This window comes from Saccoglossus kowalevskii, chromosome 1, assembly GCF_978046115.1.
Source record: "Saccoglossus kowalevskii chromosome 1, keSacKowa6.1, whole genome shotgun sequence".
In the NCBI taxonomy this organism is placed as follows: domain Eukaryota; kingdom Metazoa; phylum Hemichordata; class Enteropneusta; family Harrimaniidae; genus Saccoglossus; species Saccoglossus kowalevskii.
In genome coordinates this window covers 46,071,368-46,095,732 of record NC_140641.1, presented here as the reverse complement: position 1 = coordinate 46,095,732, position 24,365 = coordinate 46,071,368, and the positions used below count along the sequence as shown (strand labels likewise).

Here is a 24,365-nt window from a genome sequence, read left to right as displayed (position 1 = left end):
TAGTACTTGAATCGTAGGTTAATAGCACGTGAATAGTACTTGAATCGTACGTGAATAGTACTTGAATTGTACGTTCATCCAACTCTCTGTTTACATTCGAACAGCTGACCCCGATTAAAAGTCATGCATTGTGTGACGTCACCAATTCGTGTGTAGGTACGTCTACTTGAGTTACACTTTCTTGGAAAGTATGACAGCGACAGTATGCTGTGTTTGTGGAATATTCTAGCGACTTAATTGTTCAACATAAAATTGTGCAGGATCTATACAAAAGATTTAACCTAACTGGACGACATTCGAAACGCTCTACAGTATACGTACATGTAAGTCACCATTTAAAAAATGTGTGTACGCACTCGTCAGTCCTGGACTCAGGAAGGATACAGACAGTATGTTACACCGTCTGAGTTTGATGATCACACATACTCTCGGCACAAGAAACCCGTTTCCTTCATCTTTTATAAATATCTTAAAATTTCAATGGTAGTTAAATCAACTAGCCAATTAACGAACCCAGTGTGCAAAAATGTCCGTCGAAAACATACAAGTGTTATTCAATAAGCTGGAAACCTCTCATTTCAGTTTGAATTTTATAAATATTTATAAAGATGAATTAAGGAAACAGGTTTGTACAAAGAATGTATTTAGTTCATGTACGGGGCAGAGCTCCAGAAGGAGTACCTACACTTTATGCAATTTTTTTTAAATTATGCTAATTTATTCATGACGTGCAGTTTCTGTGCTCATGAATATTCATTAATTTGTGGCTCAATACATTTTAAAAGGGGCGATATATTATTTTGGGGGGAAGAGTTAGAAAGGGGGATTAGCAATCCTTAGGGGGTCAATACAAAAGAAGGGACCCATTTGGAGAGCAGCCATGCTCCTCGTGTCTGTTGTTGCACGTGACCTACAGCTGTCAACTGTATTCGTTCTTCGACTGTGTTTGTTCTTCGACGACTTCGACTGGCTTCCATGTGGAGTAGTATTCTTGTGTTCTGTTTTCCTGACTTGAGTTTTTGAATCCACTGTTTATGTTTTTAACGTCTTTCATGTCTTTTGTAGGAGTGTCCAATCCGTGACTCGAACTTGCGATCTTTGAGTTCCCAGCGCACTGTCTTGTCCACTGTACCACGAGTGTCTTCACACAGGAGTTAGGATTTAAGTCCTATTCATAATAGCACTGTCTTCACTAGCATTCAAAAATCTAACTAAACATACTGGATTCGAACCAGCGATCGCTCACATTGCTGACATAGTACAAATCAACTGAGCTATGTGGGTGGTCATGCAAATTAAATAATTTGTTGTCATATTTAGCTTTATTGCCAAATGGTGTTTGCGAGAAAAAGATGGGCACGCAAGGGAATTGAACCCAGGTCCTCCTGATCACTATGTAAAGAACTGACCCACAAGACCACAATGGATTAACTGGATGTGTTTGCATTTGATAAGACTATATAGTGTGTATATATATAGAAATACAACATATTTCTATTATTGAGTTACAATTGTCCAAAAAATTGCCAATTTTGTGTTTTTACTTGTGTAAACTATATGCATGCCATAACCCGTTAGTGTACATCTTGCCAATTGGGTGTTTGCCATTTGCGTTGCCCATACCTGACCCGACCCTAACCCTAATGTCAAGACACGTTCCTGTTAATAATTCTGTTGCCCATACCTGACCCGACCCTAACCCTAATGCCAAGACACGTTCCTGTTTATAATTGCTCAATAATGATACTCTGTTGTGCACTGTCTGCGGGTACTGTAAAATGACTAATTTTCATTGGGTTTAATTTTCACTGATTTACCATTTCAGGCATATTAAGTGGGTTTTAAATTCACGGTTTCGTCATTTAGATAATGTGTTCTATGCTAAATTGTACATATTCACTGTGTTTTAATTTAGCGCATTTTCCAGTCAGCGAAATAAGCTAAATTAAAACCCAGTGAATAATTACCCCATTTACAGTAAGTTGCATTGATGTCAACTGATTAAACAAGTCGCATTTAAGTAATTTCCACTATTAACAAGTGGTTAAATTGTGACAATAAATGTGTGGACAAATATTTGAGATTAATTTTGGTGTAGACAACTCTCGTTTAATTATTTTACACCATTACAAGTTGTTAAATTGAGAGAATAAATGTCTCAACAAATATTAAATACTTAGTTTGATGTAAACAACTCACGTTTGATTAATTCCCACAATTACAGGTTGTTAAATTGAAAGAATAAATGTGCGGACAAATATTTTAGACTTATTTTGGTGTAGACAGCTCTCGTTTAATTATTTTACACAATTCCAAGTTGTTAAATTGAGAGAATAAATGTATGGACAAATATTTTAGACTTATTTTGGTGTAGACAGCTCTCGTTTAATTATTTTACACCATTACAAGTTGTTAAATTGAGAGAATAAGTGTGCGGACAAATATTTTAGACTTATTTTGGTGTAGACAGCTCTCGTTTGATTAATTCCCACAATTACAAGTTGTTAAATTGAGAGAATAAATATACGGACAAATATTTTAGACTTATTTTGGTGTAGACAGCTATCGTTTAATTATTTTACACCATTACAAGTTGTTAAATTGAGAGAATAAATGTGCGGACAAATATTTTAGACTTATTTTGGTGTAGACAACTCTCGTTTAATTATTTTACACCATTACAAGTTGTTAACGTGAGAGAATATATGTATGGACAAATATTTTAGACTTATTTTGGTGTAGACAGCTATCGTTTAATTATTTTACACCATTACAAGTTGTTAAATTGAGAGAATAAATGTGCGGACAAATATTTTAGACTTATTTTGGTGTAGACAACTCTCGTTTAATTATTTTACACCATTACAAGTTGTTAACGTGAGAGAATAAATGTATGGACAAATATTTTAGACTTATTTTGGTGTAGACAGCTCTCGTTTAATTATTTTACACCATTACAAGTTGTTAAATTAAGAGAATAAATGTGCGGACAAATATTTTAGACTTATTTTGGTGTAGACAGCTCTCGTTTAATTATTTTACACCATTACAAGTTGTTAAATTGAGAGAATAAATGTGCGGACAAATATTTTAGACTTATTTTGGTGTAGACAACTCTCGTTTAATTATTTTACACCATCACAAGTTGTTAAATTGAGAGAATAAATGTATGGACAAGTATTTGAAACTTATTTTGGTGTAGACAACTCTCATTTGATTAATTCCAACAATTACAAGTTCTTAAATTGACAGAATGAATGTATGGACAAATATTGACCATTATATTTGTGAGTAAATACCTGTTGTTTAATTAATTTCCACCTCTACAAGGTTGAGAGAATAAATGTGTCGACAAATATTTGATACTTATTTAGGTGTAAGAACTCGTGTTTGACCAACTTCCACCATTGCAAGTTGTTAAAATAATGAAATAAATATACTGGTATCATTGGATATTTGATTTAATTGTGAAACTTTCTAACAAAATGTTAACTGCTGGCTTCGAACCCTCAATCAACAATTCCGCAGACACTGTATAAATTCCACAACACCACAGAAGATATTCGTCTGTTGCCTGAATTGTTTTCGTAATATAGGGAACGCCATCGACACTTTAACAAAACTTACCTTGACTTGGGTCTTGTTTATCTCTTGTCACAATCTGGAAACTGTTGAACAAATTGCGCGTCGTCCAGTTTAAGACGTTAGTTATTTTATTATTTATTCATTCAGTTTTGTATGGTGGAGTTTTGTGAGGTTTATTATTTTTTTGCGACGTTCTTTGTTTACTTGTTTACGGTTTGAGAGATTTCAGTTTATTTGATTTACGTTTTTACGGTAGCTCTGAGCGGGACTCGAACCCACTGTCTTTTCAAGCTAATTTTGTTTTATTTTGATGGCACGCTTGTGTACCACGCCACGACGTTGGTCGTTAAGTGGTGTTCATTTTTCTAACTACTCCAGTGTTCCGATGAGTTGAACGGAAAAGCCAAAACGATTGCTGGTTTCTGATTGCTTCGGTTCTGGTGAGTGTGTATCTAGTGTGATTCGAACCCATGTCGTTTGTATTGGGCGTTTTTTTATTTTCCATGTTAGCTACGCCGTAATATGCAACCACTTCCCCGTTTTATTGTGATTTTGAGTGTTTAATGATGTCTTCCTCACCCGTCATGCCATGACCCAGTTTCAACCACACGGCCATTTTGCAACACAGTTCGTGACCCTCGGCGTCACCCGACTGACTATATGAGCGTTCTGTTCAACTGTTAAGCTAGGATTTATTACCGTTATTATCATTATATTGTCACGTGATTTGTTTTACCTTATGTGTAATGTCTTAAGTATCTTTATTGTAATTTGTATATACCAATTCGTATATACCGAGGAAACGACCCCGATTGAAGGTCATGTATTTTATGACGTCACCAATTCGTGTGTAGGTACTGCTTCTAGATCTGTGCCATGTACGGACACAGACTTATGGATTGACCTTTGTGCATGCATGCATATGTGCGTACACATCCACTCCATCCTCATATGGACATGGTTGGGACAATCAAACTTCAAACACACATCATATATCTTGCGATACATATGCACATTCACTCAATTCATGATCTGATTCAAGATGGCTGAATGGTGGTCATTCTAATGTTAAAAATGCATCAAATTCAAACATTTGTCATTTTAAACCCAGGTCTTAGTTATACATGGACAGCTATTGTCCATCTTATTTGTTTTAGTACATACATTGACCATATATATAAAAGAAAAAGAAAAGAAAATATAACAAGTAAGTAAGAATTTTAAAAAGTAAATAAAATATAATAAGTTCAAATCACATGTTTTTTGTGCGTTGTTGGAATGCCATGAAGTTCTTCATCTTCATCATCTCCATCTTTATCAGACAAATTCTATCTTGTAATGTTGTTTTGGGGCTTGTGTATCTGCCTGTTTCTATACCAAGGTCATGAATGCTTATCCTGAATTTTGTTAGAATGATTCTTTGTTTAATATTTACAACATTTATTGATAAACATTGTTTATAACAAAAATCTTTCTTAAATTTTGAGTATGTACGTAATTTGCTATCATCTTTCCTTAAATGTTTGGTCGCCAATGATCAGTGTATTTTTGTTTCATTTAACATTTCACTTTGTTAATCAAATTTTTGGATTTTGAGTCAAAGATTGTTTCCTCTGTATCATACAGTGAGTTCTGATTAATTTCTGTCAACATGCCTTTTATTGTGTGCATCCAAATATTATTATTATGTTGATTTTTTTGTTCATTCTATGCCCATTTTGTTATATTGTCTTCTGGAAGTTCCCGTAGTCTTCACCAATATTTAAACATGGAAGTATGTACTTCAGTCAGTAAAACTACCAATCTCACTTCTCCAAGCTGCATTGCTAGCATACTTGTTCAGTCCAGTTATGTATTTAACATGTTACGTATTTTCAGATCCAATTCAAAATAGGCTAAATGCAAATGCTGTTCTAGACCCATGTCTCTATCACACATTGATTAATTGCAAGTACATTTACGTGGTTGGTGTTAACATACTGGGATTCTCTCAAGAAGTTGCATGTTTGACTGCTCTAAAATGCTTAGATCTGATTGGATGAGACACTAAGCATAACATGGTGTAACGTGTGACAACTTGTCATAAACAAAATTTAGTGTTGTGTAGCTATCGCAAAGAGTCGATGATGCATTTTTTGCACCTTTTCCGCAGTTTCAATTCAACTGCCCTTGTTATGTGGCCTAGTACTGAAAAAAAATGTATAGTTGGTCAAACTATTTATGCAAACTATCACATGATCCTTTAACAGTGTGTATTTGATGCAAACATCACACTAGCTCTTCATTCTATGCATCTGACTGGCAGCATGGAAACTATGCCTCAAGCATTGGATGACCTGTACAAATTATTCTAATCATTGTCTTGACAGTTAAATACCTCAGAGATCTATTATAAACACAGTTGCTATGTTTTCAAATATCTGTGTTCATATTGGTGGGAGCATAACAACTTGCAAAGTGCACAAAACAAAACATTTCATGATGGCGGTGTTTCTTCAGTGTACCTATAGTTATAGTAGTATAGTTAAAAATAAGGAAATTTATTATTAGATTGAATTGATCTGAATAGTTGGATTTTCAGCTCTCAAGTAACTGATCTTAAATTGTCAGCTCAATATCTGGCTAGTGAAAAAATCTTCCACTGTTTGTAGATATGTCTATTTTAATTGTCTGTGATACAGCTATAACGAGCAATTTGATTTGACAATTTATTTAAAAAAAGAAGGCACACTTAAATATACTACACAAAGATGCTATGTTTATACATTATGTTATGTTTTGCATACTTTTTCAAAATGGTTGACTCATTACTTTTATGTTTACTGTTGAATGAACAGGGACTCTGCATGTCATGACATGACTTATGGGAGGGAAATAGTATGGCTTTTAAAGGCACATCATTGGTGTTGAGGTTCACTATTGTTTAGATTAAAAGCAATGATAATTATGTAAGGAAAACAAAACTTGAATTTGAATAATCCAGAGTGACAACCGAGTTGACTTTTAGTGTGTTAGTTGACTATTTTTGTGGCTGTAGAGGCTGACAATCCAGTATACTTAGAGGCTGTTTGCATTTGAGCCATTGTTTTTATGTAAGGGCTATTTTTAGCTCAAGTAGTTGTTTGTTTACTCTTTCTCTTCTTTTTCTCCAGTGAGCAACAGGTGCTTTGAAGTTTATTGCAGATATATAAAAATATCTTATGTAATTAGAAGCATAGCGACTGAGCTTATCTGAAAGCATTTGGAACAAAGCCCCACTTAGACCTTCTCCAAAAAGGAGACAACAGAACATGTTTTGTTTTCATTTTCAAACTGAAACAATTATACTTCAAGAAGGGAGCAGTCTATCATCTAGTCATGCTGAACATACATACTGTTGCCTCTTTTCTCATCACATAGCAGGTTGTGATTAAGATGTGTGTTTTTTTTCAGTCCAAAAAATAAAAAAAAATAAGCAGAATCGGTGACGAGTTAAAACAAAAAATAGAAAGGAAAAATAGAAGGCTTGAAACAAATAATATAGAGCTAGATTAAAACTTGGCTTCTCTGTCTCTTCTCCTTTTACCTCCATCTTAAAAGTAACAATTATTCTCTGTTGTATACATAAATTGTCATTCACCTTTCAATTCTCTTATAAACATAAATAAATCTGAGATAAATGTATTTATTTATTTATTGACAACACATTGACTTTGGAAAGCATCAGTAAGGTCACTAAAACTACAAGACAATAAAAAAGTGATTAACAATTTTTAAGACAAGGTCCAAATCCACAGGACTAACAAAGTGTGAATGAATGCTAAAGGTCAGGCTAAGTGCCCAAAATGCCATTATATTTATTTATTGACAAAACATTGATTTTGGAAAGCAGCAGTAAGGTCACTAAAACTACAAGACAATAAGAAAAGTGATCAACAGTAAAAGATAAAAAGTACAAACAAGTTACAAAATTACATTTACAAATTATAAATCAAGATTCACTGCCAATTAACATATGAAAATACATTACATCTATAATTATAATTTGGGGTGCTTCAGTCTTATTTTAATGCAATGTTTATAAAGATTGTGGTTATGCTAAGCCGACAAGAGGTGTATCATAATCAAGTTGTTTTTTAGCTCCGCTGTCAGCTTTGTCGAGCGAAGCTTATCATATGAGTGATTGTCCGTTGTCTGTCGTCTGTGTCATGTTTTACTTTTTCGACTTCTTCTTGAAAACTACAAGCCTGAATGCTTGGATACTTGGTGTATATGTACTTTGGGTGGACCTCTCTTAGGTTTGTTCATTTCATGATGATATAGTCAATTCTCCAATTTTGGTGAATATTTTTGTCATTTTTGGTAAAAAGTAATATTTTAGACTTCTTGTTAAAAAACACAAGTCCAATTGCTTTGATATTACATATATATGTACTACATGTGGACCTCTCTCAGATTTGTTCATTTTGTAATGATATCTTTAATTCTCTAATTTTGGTGAATATTTTTGTCATTTTTGGTAAAAAGTGATATTTTCGACTTCTTGTTAAAAACCGCAAGTCCAATTGTTTTGATATTACATATATAGGTACTACATGTGGACCTTATTCAGGTTTGTTAATTTCGTGGTGATATCTTCAATTATCTAATTTTGAGGATTGTTTTTGTAATTTTTGGTGAAAAGTGATATTTTTGAATTCTTGTTGAAAACAGCAAGTCCCATTGCATTGTTACTATACATATTGTTCATTTTCTAATGATATCTTCTGTTCTTTAATTGTAATGTGCATTGCTTACAGCGGAGCTATCTCAGCCAACTGGCTGCTTGTTGTAATGTGCATTGCTAACAGCGGAGCTATCTCAGCCAACTGGCTGCTTGTTGTAATGTGCATTGCTAACAGCAGAGCTATCTCAGCCAACAGGCTGCTTGTTTATAAATGTGGCTAATTTATTTGCATATTTTCATTGCAATGTTTAGAAATGAAATTATGTTTTAAAATTAATTTCTCCAAGTTGTTTTTTGGTTTCTGAAAGAGCTTAAGCTGTTTAATTTGAATATTTTGTCTTATCATTTTTTGTGACTGTTTTGAGGCTGTTATCAAGGGAGCAGCTGTTTTATGTTTATTCCAAAAATATAGCAAAATGTGAAATGCCTTGTCTCTCTACTTGCTGTTGGAGTTAATAATAATAACTTTATTACTCTACTAAAAACCTTCAGAGGGTTTTTGTATGGTAAGGAACATAAATACAGAGAAATACAGAGAAACATACAATGCAAAAGAGATAAAAATAAAATTTTAGTAAAATATAAGAAAAAATAGATTAATTACTTTCTGTGGTTTTAAAAATTGTGCTCTTCAAATATTTTGGATACATAAACAAAATTTGCATTTATTAATAACTACAGAAACATTAAATGGTACTCAAACTATCGCATTTTGCATTGAAATACTTAATGAGAATTGTGAATGAACTTGACGGTGTACTTTGCATTATTTGTGTTATTATATAAGTTTTCATTATGTTCAAGGGTTGATGGAAGGTGATTTTAAGTTGGCAATTAAGCAACTCATTAATTTGGAGTTTGTAAGCAGTTAATTAGGAAAAAATACCCATGATGCTCTGTTTTATTTCAAATTTTTCTATTCACTATATTGTGAATATTTTTGGATGTAAAATATTTGTAAACATATCCCCACTAATACAGGTGCACATAACTGTGTTGGGTAGCTTAATAAGTTATTTTGGGGGTTGTGTGCAATATGCCGGAGCACCATATTAGCACCATATCGAACTCCATCAAATTAGTCTGCAGGTAGTTTTAATGCAATGGCATATTTAGTAGCTTAGTAGTTTTATTGTTATACTAATTTTCATGTATTTTTTCCTCCATTCTTAGTTACATGTATTCAATGTTTTATTTGTGATTCTGGTGGATAGAACTGTACTTCCGTCTTGCTTTGTACTAAACAATAACATTAGCTTATGTTTAATGTGCTATTTGTGATATTAGTTGTGTGAAGTATTATTTCTGTTTTTGTTTTACAACCATAAAATTACTCTCTAGTAGATTTTCGTGTTGAATAAAATTATTATTATTAATATTTTTATATGTGTAGCTAGTTGATTTGGTAGTGAATTATTTGGATTGTTTCCTTCCCATTGTCTTTTAATTGTTTGTGTTTATATCCCCTGAGCTTGTTTGATTTAATTTAGTCCAAAATCTTGATTTAAAAGATGTCTATGCAAAGTATGTTTCATTTATTTAATAAGCTCTTATAGTTTTAATTTATTTTCAATATCTATGTCACATAATAATAATAATAATAATATTGAATTTATTGCATCCTTAGAAATAATTTCCATTGGTTGAACAGCAATAAAATGTTAGTAATAAAGTACAATACATATAAAACTAAAGTAAAAGTAAAATGTCAGTTATTGTTATTTCTGATTTCAAATATTTTGTATAAGTATTCACCAACTTGTGTTATTAGTACGTCTTCTCTTGAACTCATAATATATTTAAATATCTGGTTATCACTTTTCAATTCTTCTGGAATATTGATATTATTAAATAGATTTTGTCTTTCTGTTTGTCTTTCTTCTGCTTGTACACACACATCATTACTTCAAGTATTTCCCAAGAAGCTGGTAATTTTATTGCGTAATGTTAAAGGTCATATCATACAATAGGCAGGGGTGGGTGTGACATTGTAGCCCTCTGTGACCGGATATGACATGTTAATGAATCAGTTCTTTGCTGTAGTCATTGTGTAAGTGTACACTACTTTGTGCCATTTCATAGTCTATATAGTGCTTAGTCATTATTATTTCAGTTATAAATACTCTATATGGACAATATTAACATTTAAAATAGAACATAGCAACTATTACATGTAGTATCTTTGAGGTTAATTTTGCCAACTTTTCTTTTTGTGTTTAGTTCAGTGACTATGTGGGTAAGTCCAGGAAAATGACTAATGTACATACAAATGCCCCTTAACCAACTGGAAAAGCTAAAGTCGTCATCGAAGTATGCATAATTGTTCGTCTCGTGTTCCCCGGTGCATTTAAAAATCCCTTTTGAATCCCTTTGTGTGACTGACCTTGATGTTTGTAAACTTTAGTCAGTAGTGTGTATTAAATCTGCCACAACGTGGAGTTACCATCGTCTCTCATTTAAATATGTTTGTGCCTCAACGAGGACTGAAAAGTGATTTCCATTTACTTTGTCTGTTATAAATCAACTGTGTTAGCTTCCTTCAAACTTCCTAATGCCATCGGGATTATGTCTACTACACTCGGTGGTGTAGTTCGTATCGATCTTCTTGTATGAAACGCACCCGAACCCGGAAATCGACGGAAAATCGGGATCGTCTTGTCTCATCATATAATTTCTTACCTTGTTCTTGACCGCAGTACGCTTGGCTATGAACTTCCACATACCCACGCTTATGGGAATAGTACATCGTGGGTAATACTGTATTGATTGAGGTGAAACCCACATGGTTGCCGTAATGCCTGTTCGACTACATTGCTTGTGTTTCTCTTTCTGTCTTAGAGTTCTCTGTTTTCTTTGATTTTTATTTATTTCAATTAAACAGCGATTTGGCTGTGACCATGCATTTAGTCATTGTCGACTGTTTTTCTCGAATTGGTTGATTGTCATAGCAACATACGCTAAGTACAATTAAACGACTAGTCCGGAGTTGAACAGCAGTCATTTCTAACATGATTATTTAATTTAGTTTAATTCCTTCAGTTAAAAATTGAGTTTCCAAAATAAATGGATAATACATACCCTCATGTATACTTCAAGTTTTCATTAAAACAAAGTCAAAGTCTTTGAAATTGCTTTTCTGTCTGTTCGCCAATCCATTACTCCAAAACACACCTTTAAAACTCTTATTTTCTCAGCATTGAGATGGCTCTGCCAACTCTTGTTTTGTTGATGATTATATGCATTTCCCCTGAAGATGTCTATAAATACTCTGTATGTTGGCAATATCCAAGACTATTAAATTACCTTTAAGTTATTGATTTCTCCACAGGGTGGTGTCATTATGAGTCTGATATATTCAACATCAGTCCTCTGCATTGCAGTGATTTCCTTGGTGAATTGTGTAAACTTTTGTGAAAAATATGCCATCAATGGAAAAGGTATGAATTATTATTCTCTGTGTATAGGCACCAGTGTGTATAGGCACCAGTGTGTATGGGCACCAGTGTGTATGGGCACCAGTGTGTATAGGCACCAGTGTGTATGGGCACCAGTGTGTATAGGCACCAGTGTGTATAGGCACCAGTGTGTATAGGCACCAGTGTGTATGGGCACCAGTGTGTATGGGCACCAGTGTGTATGGGCACCAGTGTGTATGGGCACCAGTGTGTATGGGCACCAGTGTGTATGGGCACCAGTGTGTATAGGCACCAGTGTGTATAGGCACAAGTGTGTATAGGCACCAGTGTGTATGGGCACCAGTGTGTATGGGCACCAGTGTGTATGGGCACCAGTGTGTATGGGCACCAGTGTGTATGGGCACCAGTGTGTATGGGCACCAGTGTGTATGGGCACCAGTGTGTATGGGCACCAGTGTGTATAGGCACCAGTGTGTATAGGCACCAGTGTGTATGGGCACCAGTGTGTATGGGCACCAGTGTGTATAGGCACCAGTGTGTATGGGTACCAGTGTGTATGGGCACCAGTGTGTATGGGCACCAGTGTGTATGGGCACCAGTGTGTATGGGCACCAGTGTGTATGGGCACCAGTGTGTATGGGCACCAGTGTGTATGGGCACCAGTGTGTATGGGCACCAGTGTGTATGGGCACCAGTGTGTATGGGCACCAGTGTGTATAGGCACCAGTGTGTATAGGCACCAGTGTGTATGGGCACCAGTGTGTATGGGCACCAGTGTGTATAGGCACCAGTGTGTATGGGTACCAGTGTGTATGGGCACCAGTGTGTATGGGCACCAGTGTGTATAGGCACCAGTGTGTATGGGCACCAGTGTGTATGGGCACCAGTGTGTATAGGCACCAGTGTGTATGGGCACCAGTGTGTATGGGCACCAGTGTGTATAGGCACCAGTGTGTATGGGCACCAGTGTGTATGGGCACCAGTGTGTATAGGCACCAGTGTGTATAGGCACCAGTGTGTATGGGCACCAGTGTGTATGGGCACCAGTGTGTATAGGCACCAGTGTGTATGGGCACCAGTGTGTATAGGCACCAGTGTGTATGGGCACCAGTGTGTATGGGCACCAGTGTGTATGGGCACCAGTGTGTATGGGCACCAGTGTGTATGGGCACCAGTGTGTATGGGCACCAGTGTGTATAGGCACCAGTGTGTATAGGCACCAGTGTGTATGGGCACCAGTGTGTATGGGCACCAGTGTGTATAGGCACCAGTGTGTATGGGCACCAGTGTGTATGGGCACCAGTGTGTATGGGCACCAGTGTGTATGGGCACCAGTGTGTATGGGCACCAGTGTGTATAGGCACCAGTGTGTATAGGCACCAGTGTGTATGGGCACCAGTGTGTATGGGCACCAGTGTGTATGGGCACCAGTGTGTATGGGCACCAGTGTGTATAGGCACCAGTGTGTATGGGCACCAGTGTGTATGGGCACCAGTGTGTATGGGCACCAGTGTGTATGGGCACCAGTGTGTATAGGCACCAGTGTGTATAGGCACCAGTGTGTATGGGCACCAGTGTGTATGGGTACCAGTGTGTATGGGCACCAGTGTGTATAGGCACCAGTGTGTATAGGCACCAGTGTGTATAGGCACCAGTGTGTATAGGTACCAGTGTGTATGGGCACCAGTGTGTATAGGCACCAGTGTGTATGGGCACCAGTGTGTATGGGTACCAGTGTGTATGGGTACCAGTGTGTATAGGCACCAGTGTGTATAGGCACCAGTGTGTATAGGCACCAGTGTGTATAGGCACCAGTGTGTATAGGTACCAGTGTGTATAGGTACCAGTGTGTATAGGCACCTGTGTGTATAGGCACCAGTGTGTATAGGTACCAGTGTGTATGGGCACCAGTGTGTATAGGCACCAGTGTGTATGGGCACCAGTGTGTATGGGTACCAGTGTGTATAGGCACCAGTGTGTATAGGCACCAGTGTGTATGGGCACCAGTGTGTATGGGCACCAGTGTGTATGGGCACCAGTGTGTATAGGTACCAGTGTGTATAGGCACCAGTGTGTATAGGCACCAGTGTGTATAGGTACCAGTGTGTATAGGCACCAGTGTGTATGGGCACCAGTGTGTATGGGCACCAGTGTGTATAGGTACCAGTGTGTATAGGCACCAGTGTGTATGGGCACCAGTGTGTATGGGCACCAGTGTGTATAGGCACCAGTGTGTATGGGCACCAGTGTGTATGGGTACCAGTGTGTATGGGTACCAGTGTGTATAGGCACCAGTGTGTATAGGCACCAGTGTGTATAGGCACCAGTGTGTATAGGCACCAGTGTGTATAGGTACCAGTGTGTATAGGTACCAGTGTGTATAGGCACCAGTGTATATAGGCACCAGTGTGTATAGGTACCAGTGTGTATGGGCACCAGTGTGTATAGGCACCAGTGTGTATGGGCACCAGTGTGTATGGGTACCAGTGTGTATAGGCACCAGTGTGTATAGGCACCAGTGTGTATGGGCACCAGTGTGTATGGGCACCAGTGTGTATGGGCACCAGTGTGTATAGGTACCAGTGTGTATAGGCACCAGTGTGTATAGGCACCAGTGTGTATAGGTACCAGTGTGTATAGGCACCAGTGTGTATGGGCACCAGTGTGTATGGGCACCAGTGTGTATAGGTACCAGTGTGTATAGGCACCAGTGTGTATGGGCACCAGTGTGTATGGGCACCAGTGTGTATAGGCACCAGTGTGTATAGGCACCAGTGTGTATGGGCACCAGTGTGTATAGGTACCAGTGTTTATGGGTACCAGTGTGTATAGGCACCAGTGTGTATAGGTACCAGTGTGTATAGGCACCAGTGTGTATAGGTACCAGTGTGTATAGGCACCAGTGTGTATGGGCACCAGTGTGTATGGGCACCAGTGTGTATGGGCACCAGTGTGTATAGGTACCAGTGTGTATAGGCACCAGTGTGTATGGGCACCAGTGTGTATGGGCACCAGTGTGTATAGGCACCAGTGTGTATAGGCACCAGTGTGTATGGGCACCAGTGTGTATAGGTACCAGTGTTTATGGGTACCAGTGTGTATAGGCACCAGTGTGTATGGGCACCAGTGTGTATGGGCACCAGTGTGTATGGGCACCAGTGTGTATGGGCACCAGTGTGTATGGGCACCAGTGTGTATGGGCACCAGTGTGTATGGGCACCAGTGTGTATAGGCACCAGTGTGTATAGGCACCAGTGTGTATGGGCACCAGTGTGTATGGGCACCAGTGTGTATGGGCACCAGTGTGTATAGGCACCAGTGTGTGTGGGCACCAGTGTGTATGGGCACCAGTGTGTATGGGCACCAGTGTGTATGGGCACCAGTGTGTATGGGCACCAGTGTGTATGGGCACCAGTGTGTATGGGCACCAGTGTGTATGGGCACCAGTGTGTATGGGTACCAGTGTGTATGGGTGCCAGTGTGTATGGTACCAGTGTGTAAGGCACCAGTGTGTATGGGTACCAGTGTGCAGCGATGTAGATAATAGTCGGTACGTGGGCACAACGCCCGGCTATTGCGTTAATGTAACCGGCTAAAACTAAAATATTTTTAAAATTTTTTTATGAAGTTCAATTCGGTGCACTTCGGGAAAAATTACCATTTTTTATGATAATGAGCCCGCCATATTAGATTCTTTGTTATTATTGCCGTCTGCACAAGTGAACGCCGTCACGGGAAATTCACAATATCAAAACGTTTACAGCAGCAAACAAAGAACTGTAGTAACCGGATGCAAAAAATATCAAAGTTTTTTAAGAGATCGGAAGATGAACAGGAAAAATCACCGTCGCATGAATTTCAACATTGTGATGTGTCATTGTTGTGTCATCAACCCGGTTCCGACACCTCTCAATGCAGTGATCCCGACCAAAACGAGAATGTCATTGTGATGAAAAATATTGAACCTGAGAGATCAGTAAGTAAAACAGACTGTGGAAAAAAAGCTCCGCTAGTTTCACTTGACGAGGGCAAGGCAGAAATTCAAAAAAACTTTCAGTACATTTTTTGATCATGATGATGCTTCAGCCAAAAATAATATGCCTCATATTCACAACTTTTATCTTTGTCACAGTGAATGTTCAAGTTTAAAAAATGACAAGTTGAGTAGTTGACGTGGAATAAAAACAGAGGCTAAATTTTCTCATGACTGGATATTCAGTAAGCACACTGCTTTTGATGATACAACAGACGTGTGGTGGTTAGTTTATATTGAAAATGTAGGGATGTACTGTACATTATGTAAAAAACATGATACGAAAAATCCGAAGAATAAATCAAAGTCCTGGAATATAACACCAGCAATTCGATTAAGAAGGGAGGCAATTATCGATCACATACAAACAGAACAGCACAAATCTGCTATAAATAAAGAAATGATGCAAAGGGTGTCAGTGTTTCAAAAACAAATTGATGAGCGAAACAGAGTAATTGACATTGTCCTTGAAAAAACATTTCAGGCCATATACTGGTTGGTGAAACAGGAAATTTCTAATGACAAAATCATTTCCTTAATTGAGCTATTGGAATCCTTGGGTGTGGATGAACTAAAATATTTTGAGCACAGGAGTAGACCTTCAGTTAGGGAGATACTTATCACCATTGAAGAAACTATAAGGGAACTGATTTTGGATAGGCTTCAGAATGTTAATGCATTTGGATTGCTTGCAGATGAATCAACCGATGTAGCAGTAATGGAACAAATGATTATATTTGTTAAATACTTTGGAGAACTTTGTGAAGCAAAAACTGATTTCTTGGATATGACTACTATTTTTAAATCTGATGGTGCAAATGCTGAGGTTTTGACAAATAAAATAGTTCACGTTCTAGAAGAATGCAGCTTATTGATATTAAATTCGAAGTCATTCGTTAGTGATGGTGCTGCAGTTATGACTGGCAAGCAAAATGGGGTGGCTGCAAGATTACGTAGACTGAATAAATTAATTCTCAGTTTTCATTGTATCTGTCACAAACTTGCCTTGGCTTGTGTAGACACTGAAAAGGAGGTAGGCTACATTAAAGAAGTTGCAACTACTCTGACTCAGGCATGGAAGTTTTTTGAAAATTCTCCAAAGAGAACTAATATTTTCATAAAAATTCAAAGTAATTTATCACATACAGTATTTTCAGAAAAATGTAAAAAGTATCTTGGCAAAAAAGTTAAGAAAGCATGTGCCACAAGATGGTTGTCCTTAGATAAAAGTGTGACAAGTGCTTAATATGAAAATTATATTGCTTTACTGCAAACTTTTCAAGAACTTCAGAAGGATCCTGTAGCTCTTGGTTTGTATAAAAAATGAAAAATTCAAAATTTATTGGAGCACTGTACATTCTGCATTCAGTATTGCCAACTCTTAGTAACCTAAGACATTCCAGACAGGTGCTCTAAATTTTTCACATGTAGCACCTGCCATTAAGTATACCATATCTGCACTATCTTCTATTGAAAACCCAGTTAAAACGTTGGAGGAGGATTTGAAGGGAAGACTCAGTTTGCTTGACATGGAACTAAATGACAGTGATAAAAAACTATTGAATCTTTACACACAAAATATATCCAGTCACTGAAAGACAACATGGATCACCGTTTCTCAGATAGTCTGAATGTACTTACATGTTTTCATCCCATGGAATTGCCAAACACTAGCAGTTCAGAGTTTAAAGTGTAACTGAATTGGGACAATTGACTTTCTTTGTGTGCAAAATTTATTTATAAACAACATTATGAAAAAAAAACAAGTGAAAAATGTACATAAATTAAATAAACAATCAATAATAATGTTCTGTATAAGGAAACGCCCACGTCCAATTTCTTGGCTGACTCAGAACGATGCTTCAGCTAGAGAACCTAATTAGCATGCAAGGGTGATTTGTGACGTCATGGGGGGAACTTGTCATCGTTTCACAATGGCCGCTATACGCATGCAGTGCTCGGAAAGCGACACGGAATCTATCTTATCATCCTCTGACGAGAGTTATGAGATCGAGGAATATGATGACAACGAGAGATGTCACGATTTTGTTTTACAGTGCCAGGGACAAAGTGGCCCATACAGGTTTGAACCTGCGAGAAAATACGCGATGTGGGTGATCGTGTACCTCCCCAAAATGACCATGACGATTCAGGCACCCGGTTAAGGCACAGGCACAGAGTTTGAACATCGTGACCGAAAATCTTAACGTTGTTATTTTTATTAAACTCCACCTGAACAATGTATCAATAATGTTAGAAAATCTGCACTCTAAAATGTAAATTTGTGTGCGTCCGGTAGGATACGAATACCTACAACTGCAAGATCGAAACAAATGAAATTGTACTGATAAATGATTCGGGCGTAAATGATACGTACTGATAAATGATTCGGGCACTGCAGATAACGTTATGAGGAGAAGGTCCATTCCAATATTTCCTGGTGTTCTTGATGGCTTTGGTCCACTGATGTCGTAAATTCGAATTATTGTTGTTCCCCCCCCAAGGAGAAGACAAGCCGAAGGACCATAAAAGCATAATATTACACGTCTTTGTGTATTTGTCAATTTTGCATATATTTGGTATATATATGTTCGTATATATCTAGAAAAATCTTGTCTTTCGTTAATAATTTCATTTGTTTGAAAGGTCCACCGACCGTGTCCCAATAATTTGTTTGGAATATCGATCCCCGTTGGAATTATGGAACTGATGAAATAAACACACTGGCTGCACATTACTATCAGGATATGGAAAATGAGGGAATACTTACCCAAGAACTCCAAGCAGAATGGGGAAAATTCAAATTTGACATGGTGGACATGAAAACACAAATGCCAGAAGAAGTTAAAAGCAAATACAAAATGAAAATAAGTGACACACAAAAAAATGATAACTCAAAATTAGAACATACAGTGATACCTAATGAGTGGACACTATTGAAAATAATGAAAATGAAATCAGAATTTGGATTTTTTTATCCAAAGCTGGTGGAATTGGTGGAAGTAGCGCTGTCCACTCCAGTTACCAAAGCATGGCCAGAAAGAGGTATGAGTGCACTGAAACGTATAAAAACACGATTAAGGAACAGACTTCACAGTGATATGATGAATGCTCTTCTTCATGTGTCTATAAATGGTTCTGAATTGTTTTCTGTTGAAGCAGAAAATTTAATAAAATTGTCAGTCAAAAAATGGCTAGCCAAAAAATCAAGAAGAAAGTTGGGACATTATCCAACAAAACAAACTGCAGTGGAATCTGTTGCAAGAATTGAAGAATTGCAAGATATCCAAAACCTCATGGTGGATGAAAGTGTTCAGTGTGAGTGGAATGATTTAGTTCAGGATTCTGATCTTCAAGAATCCCAGACAGCCAAAAGAATGTTCAATTTAAATGATGGGGATGATGGTGATTATGATGATGATGACTATGATGATGAATGTTAAGTGCTAATGACAATTATTTTCAAGCTACTGCAACAGACAGCACTCACATTTCATGCTTGATTGATTGATTATCATTTGTTATCAATAAAAATGTTATCTCATGAAACTCACCTGTAGTGTCAGCATTTTTATGGTACAGCTTGTCTATAGTGTTTAGATTTGTGAAAAGAATTTTATTCCAGCAAATTGTATCATTTGGTTTACATAAAAATGTAACAAAATGACACCAAATTGTTCGCCATTGTATTTTAAGATATTCCCTCCTCTGAAACATCTCCATATTATGCCTGTGGGGCGTTGTGCCGGCAAGTGTCACACTGACCTTGCCCGCCTATAATTTCAGTGTAACCACCTATTAGAAAAATTATCTACATCACTGAGTGTGTATGGGTACCAGTGTTTATGGGTACCAGTGTGTATGGGTACCAGTGTGTATGGGTGCCAGTGTGTATGGGCACCAGTGTGTATGGGCACCAGTGTGTATGGGCACCAGTGTGTATGGGCACCCGTGTGTATGGGTACCAGTGTGTATGGGTACCAGTGTGTATGGGCACCAGTGTGTATGGGCACCAGTGTGTATGGGCACCAGTGTGTTTGGGTACCAGTGTGTATAGGCACCAGTGTGTATAGGCACCAGCGTATATAGACACCAGCGTATATAGACACCAGTGTATAAAGACACCAGAGTGTATATAGACACCAGAGTGTACGGGTACCAGTGTGTATGGGCACCAGTGTGTATGGTACCAGTGTGTATAGGCACCAGTGTTTATAGACACCAGAGTGTATATAGACACCAGTGTGTATGGGTGCCGGTGTGTATGGTGCCGGTCTGTATGGGTACCAGTGTGTATGGGTACCAGCGTATATAGACACCAGAGTGTATATAGACACCAGAGTGTATATAGACACCAGTGTGTATGGGTACCAGCGTGTATGGGTACCAGTGTGTATAGGCACCAGCGTATATAGACACCAGAGTGTATATAGACACCAGTGTGTATGGGTGCCGGTGTTTATGGGTGCCGGTGTGTATGGGTACCAGTGTGTATGGGTACCAGTGTGTATGGGTACCAGTGTGTATAGGCACCAGCGTATATAGACACCAGAGTGTATATAGACACCAGTGTGTATGGGTGCCGGTGTGTATGGGTGCCGGTGTGTATGGGTTCCGGTGTGTATGGGTACCAGTGTGTATAGACACCAGAGTGTATGGGCACCAGTGTGTATGGGTACCAGTGTGTATGGGTACCAGTGTGTATGGGTACCAGTGTGTATGGATACCAGTGTGTATAGGCACCAGCGTATATAGACACCAGAGTGTATATAGACACCAGAGTGTATTTAGACACCAGAGTGTATATAGACACCAGTGTGTAAGGGTGCCGGTGTGCCGGTGTGTATGGTACCAGTGTGTATAGGCACCAGTGTATATAGACACCAGAGTGTATATAGACACCAGTGTGTATGGGTGCCGGTGTGTATGGTGCCGGTGTGTATGGTACCAGTGTGTATGGGTACCAGTGTGTATAGGCACCAGCGTATATAAACACCAGAGTGTATATAGACACCAGAGTGTATATAGACACCAGTGTGTATGGGTGCCGGTGTGTATGGGTGCCGGTGTGTATGGGCGCCAGTGCACAGACCTTATTTGTTTTACATTAAAATTAATTAACTAATTTGCATAAGAATTAATTTTCAGCTTTTCCATCAATATCTCAGGTACTCATCTTATTTCAGTGAATCTTAGCACAATCTTGACAACAGTCTGATGTAATCTAATAATTGGGTTTATATGCATCCATAATAATTACCTTATTTGCATAATATAATTTAGCAAATTTAAACTTTTTCACTTATTTCTCATATACTATTAAATAGATTTCAATGAAACTTGGTACGTTGATGCCCTGGGATATTGCTCAGACCTGATTAGTTTTTGTTTGAAGTCCAGTGCATAATAATTACCTATTTTGCATATTAATTAGCCAATTTTAAAGCTTTTCATTTTTTTTTTCAAGAACTATTCAATGGATTTCAATAGATTTTTGTACACAAATTCTCCAGGATAATGCCCAAACCTGATTAGTTTTTGGTTGAGATCAATATGATATGACTAATGTTTCAGATGAATATATAGGGTCATGTAACCTTGATAATATGCATAACTGTAATGTACAAAGTACTGTTGCAGATAGGGGCATGTAACTGGTGCTATAATTTTGTTGTCTGAAATATACATACATGTATATATCAAGTCACCATACATGTATATGGTCATTATTTCAATAAATATTTATAATTGTTAAACCATAGCTACTTGGAACCACTCGGTTCATTGCTTGCAGTATTGTGTGCTAATTCGGTCAAATTATGTGGTTATATTTAAACAAAAATAATAGCTATTTCCACTTTAATTGCTTTGCTTTGATGAAATTATCAGAAAATAATTTATTTTAAACTTAAAATTTCAGATGGCATTTTATCTTTCACCAATCCAGACATGGCAACCCTAGAGTTTGGAACAGCAACACAGGTAAAACGACTGCACTGCTGTGCTGCTGGTTTTACATCAATTAGATGGTATAAAGATAATGTTCCATATCCATGGAAACTCATAGATCCTGCAGAAACTTATCCTGATATTGAACATAATAATCAGACTCTTATATTTGATCATTTAAATGAATACCTAGATGAAGCCACGTATACATGTGATGTTAGTAATGGAACACAACATATCTCTCATACAAAAAGACTACAAGTACAAGGTACGTGTTATTTAGATATGTTGCATTCTAAGATAAACTGAATTTATTGTAGAATATTTATTAGATGCATAAAAAGAGTCTTACAAAAAGAAATGTAAAAACTATAAGACAGCTAAGGCTGGTGCTAGTGTACGGTTTCCCATAATCAATATGAATTTCATCTGACTGTTTTCTTTATCAAAATTTGCAACTTTATTTTGTGCAGTCAGGAATAATTTGTCCCTATGATGACTGTAAGCTGGACATTTCATTACAAAATGTTGCTCATCCTCAATTATATTTTGACTGCACATATCACATCTTCTTTTATCCAGCGGCACATTATTATTATTTCTTAACAGTGGTCCACTTATTACCTTGTCTGTATCTAGGTACATGAGAGGAAAATTTTCATCTTTATGGTAAAATATGCTTTTTTCACCTTTTTTTTAAAAACCCGCTCACTTGCTTTGATATGTTGTATGTAGGTATCTTGGGTGTATCTCTGTCAGATTTCATTTTGTGACTGTTTTTTCAATACTTTACTTTAAGCAAATATTGTTGTTACTACCCTATATTAAAATATGTTTGGATATTTAGAGTACTAACACATTTTCACTTATGGTCCGGTTAGACTTAAAATACACCACAAATATTCACTTTTGAGATATAATTTTTGGTATGTGTTGATTCTTGGATATTTTATCTTCGTCGTCCTGTACTTCGTTTATTAATTCGAACTTCCCAGTTTGCGTAAAAAGGGCGAGTTTCGCGATTTCGACATCGTAAATGCCTTTGCTTCATTATTTGCTGAGGGACGGCCGCTTAGGTATGTATGTGCTCTGTAACTTGCAACAAATGAACCTAAAAACGTTTGGTAATCAAACAAAAATGACGTTGTACTAAAGTCCAAAAAGTACATGTATGTTTAAGGTCTGCATTTTTTCGTAGTATAAAAACGATTTACTTCCTCGTTTATTGTGACACTCTCAAATCAACTGATTTCTATTCCCACAAAGGTTTAAATGTTTTAGTTGTCTGTGGTGTCATTTGTTGAAAGCTGTCGAAACGCATTGTTATGCTAATTTGATTTCCGTTAAATTCACGTAGCTATCGGAGAAAATTCAAGAAATCTTTCATTTCTTTGTCAACTAACATGCCGGAAATCAAATTAGCATAACAATGCGTTTGAAGGTTGTCGCCATTTTATTCGACAGCTTTCCACACCAGTGTCACACCACAGACAACTAAAACATTTAAACCTTTGTTGGGAAATTCACGTGCATTAAATTGCGTTTTTAAGTCGCGTACCATAAATTGCGTTTTAGAGTCCCTTAAGTTTGTTTCAAAGACTGCAGTCGCACCAGAGATAACCAGAATTACAGCACTAATATTTGTTCCCCCGGAATTTATAATCAAGTAATACAAATTACTTTAAACTCCAAACAAAGCGTGTATATTATTTTGTAAAAGAAAAAACGATAAGGAAACTAAAACGGCAGTGTCAACGGAAAATTAGATGGGCACACGCTCTTTGTGTAAACGGAAACGATGGTTTTGTTTATTTGGCTGATATCGACGAGCAACAGATTTTCTGTACTCGCTTTCTCGTCTGATGTATCAGTGTCGTATTCGGTCAAGTAGCAAAAATATTTCGTGTGGATGTAGATATAAGTACAACCTCATTGTAATTTTCAAACCACTCGAGAAGTTGGTCCGTAATAATACTCCGCGTCACTGAGTGGCAGATTTTTCTTTGCCTCGTCTGTCAATGCTTTCTTTCTTTTCCTCGCCATTGCGTTATAAAAAATTGTATTTAGTAAAATAGAATATTGACTTGGAAAATAAAATAATTTAAAAGAAAGTTGCGCTTCCGCTTTCCAATCGCCCTTTTCTCTCGCTTATTGAAATCAACCGGACAATTTCTGCTTTATTTTTGACTGTGCAAAGCCCGAAATATCACTGCTCGCTTGCATTTAAAATTCGGACTAACAGAAAAATTTCACATTGTCTTATAATTGTCTTTCTGTTTTTTTATAGATTTTGAACAGCCGACAAAAGTTCAAATACATTAAGTTTTAACTATCTATAATTATATGCACGCAATCTGACCCTTTGACCTCGATTTGGCTTGGACTGAATATTTTATTTTAAACAATATTCTGATGTGAAATACAAAATGTATTTGAACACAAGTATGACATGCTTGTCTGGTTTTTTTTTTCCTGATTGAGTCTTTGCAATGTGTTTTGTATAATTATTGTTGTTCCCCCCAAGACGAAGACAAGCTGAAGGACCATGAAGCCAAATAGCAGTTCCATGCATGGGCTGAGTAAAAGAAAATTTCTATGCCTAGAATAAAACCTTTTAAATACACCTCTTTGTGTATTTGTTAAATTTACCTATATGTTTGTCATGACAGTATGTTTG

At 37.3% G+C, this 24,365-nt stretch overlaps 1 protein-coding gene across 4 annotated transcripts; it reads left to right on the top strand.

Moving 5' to 3' along the window:
• Positions 1-21: 21 nt before the first annotated feature.
• LOC144356562 (uncharacterized) lies at positions 22-24,130 on the top strand. Of its 4 annotated transcripts, none has more exons than XM_078011277.1 (4): positions 22-323; positions 11,619-11,727; positions 21,660-21,956; positions 23,976-24,130. In XM_078011277.1, exons 2-4 carry the CDS (start codon positions 11,631-11,633, stop codon positions 24,008-24,010), a joined length of 429 nt encoding a protein of 142 aa, XP_077867403.1. In that variant the 5' UTR covers positions 22-323; positions 11,619-11,630; the 3' UTR covers positions 24,011-24,130. The 4 variants fall into 4 exon arrangements, 3 of the variants coding, with proteins under 3 accessions (XP_077867403.1, XP_085358717.1, XP_077867402.1); XM_085502591.1 differs by lacking the exon at positions 23,976-24,130 and adding an exon at positions 22,328-22,427; XM_078011276.2 differs by lacking the exon at positions 23,976-24,130 and having other exon boundaries at positions 21,660-22,207.
• The last annotated feature ends 235 nt before the right edge of the window (positions 24,131-24,365 follow it).

Excerpts from the sequence above, each read along its gene's own strand:
- LOC144356562 (XM_078011276.2), top strand. The coding sequence starts at position 11,631 with ATGAGTCTGATATATTCAACATCAGTCCTCTGCATTGCAGTGATTTCC. Across the intron at positions 11,728-21,659 it reads ATATGCCATCAATGGAAAAG|ATGGCATTTTATCTTTCACC; the intron begins GTATGAATTATT and ends TTAAAATTTCAG.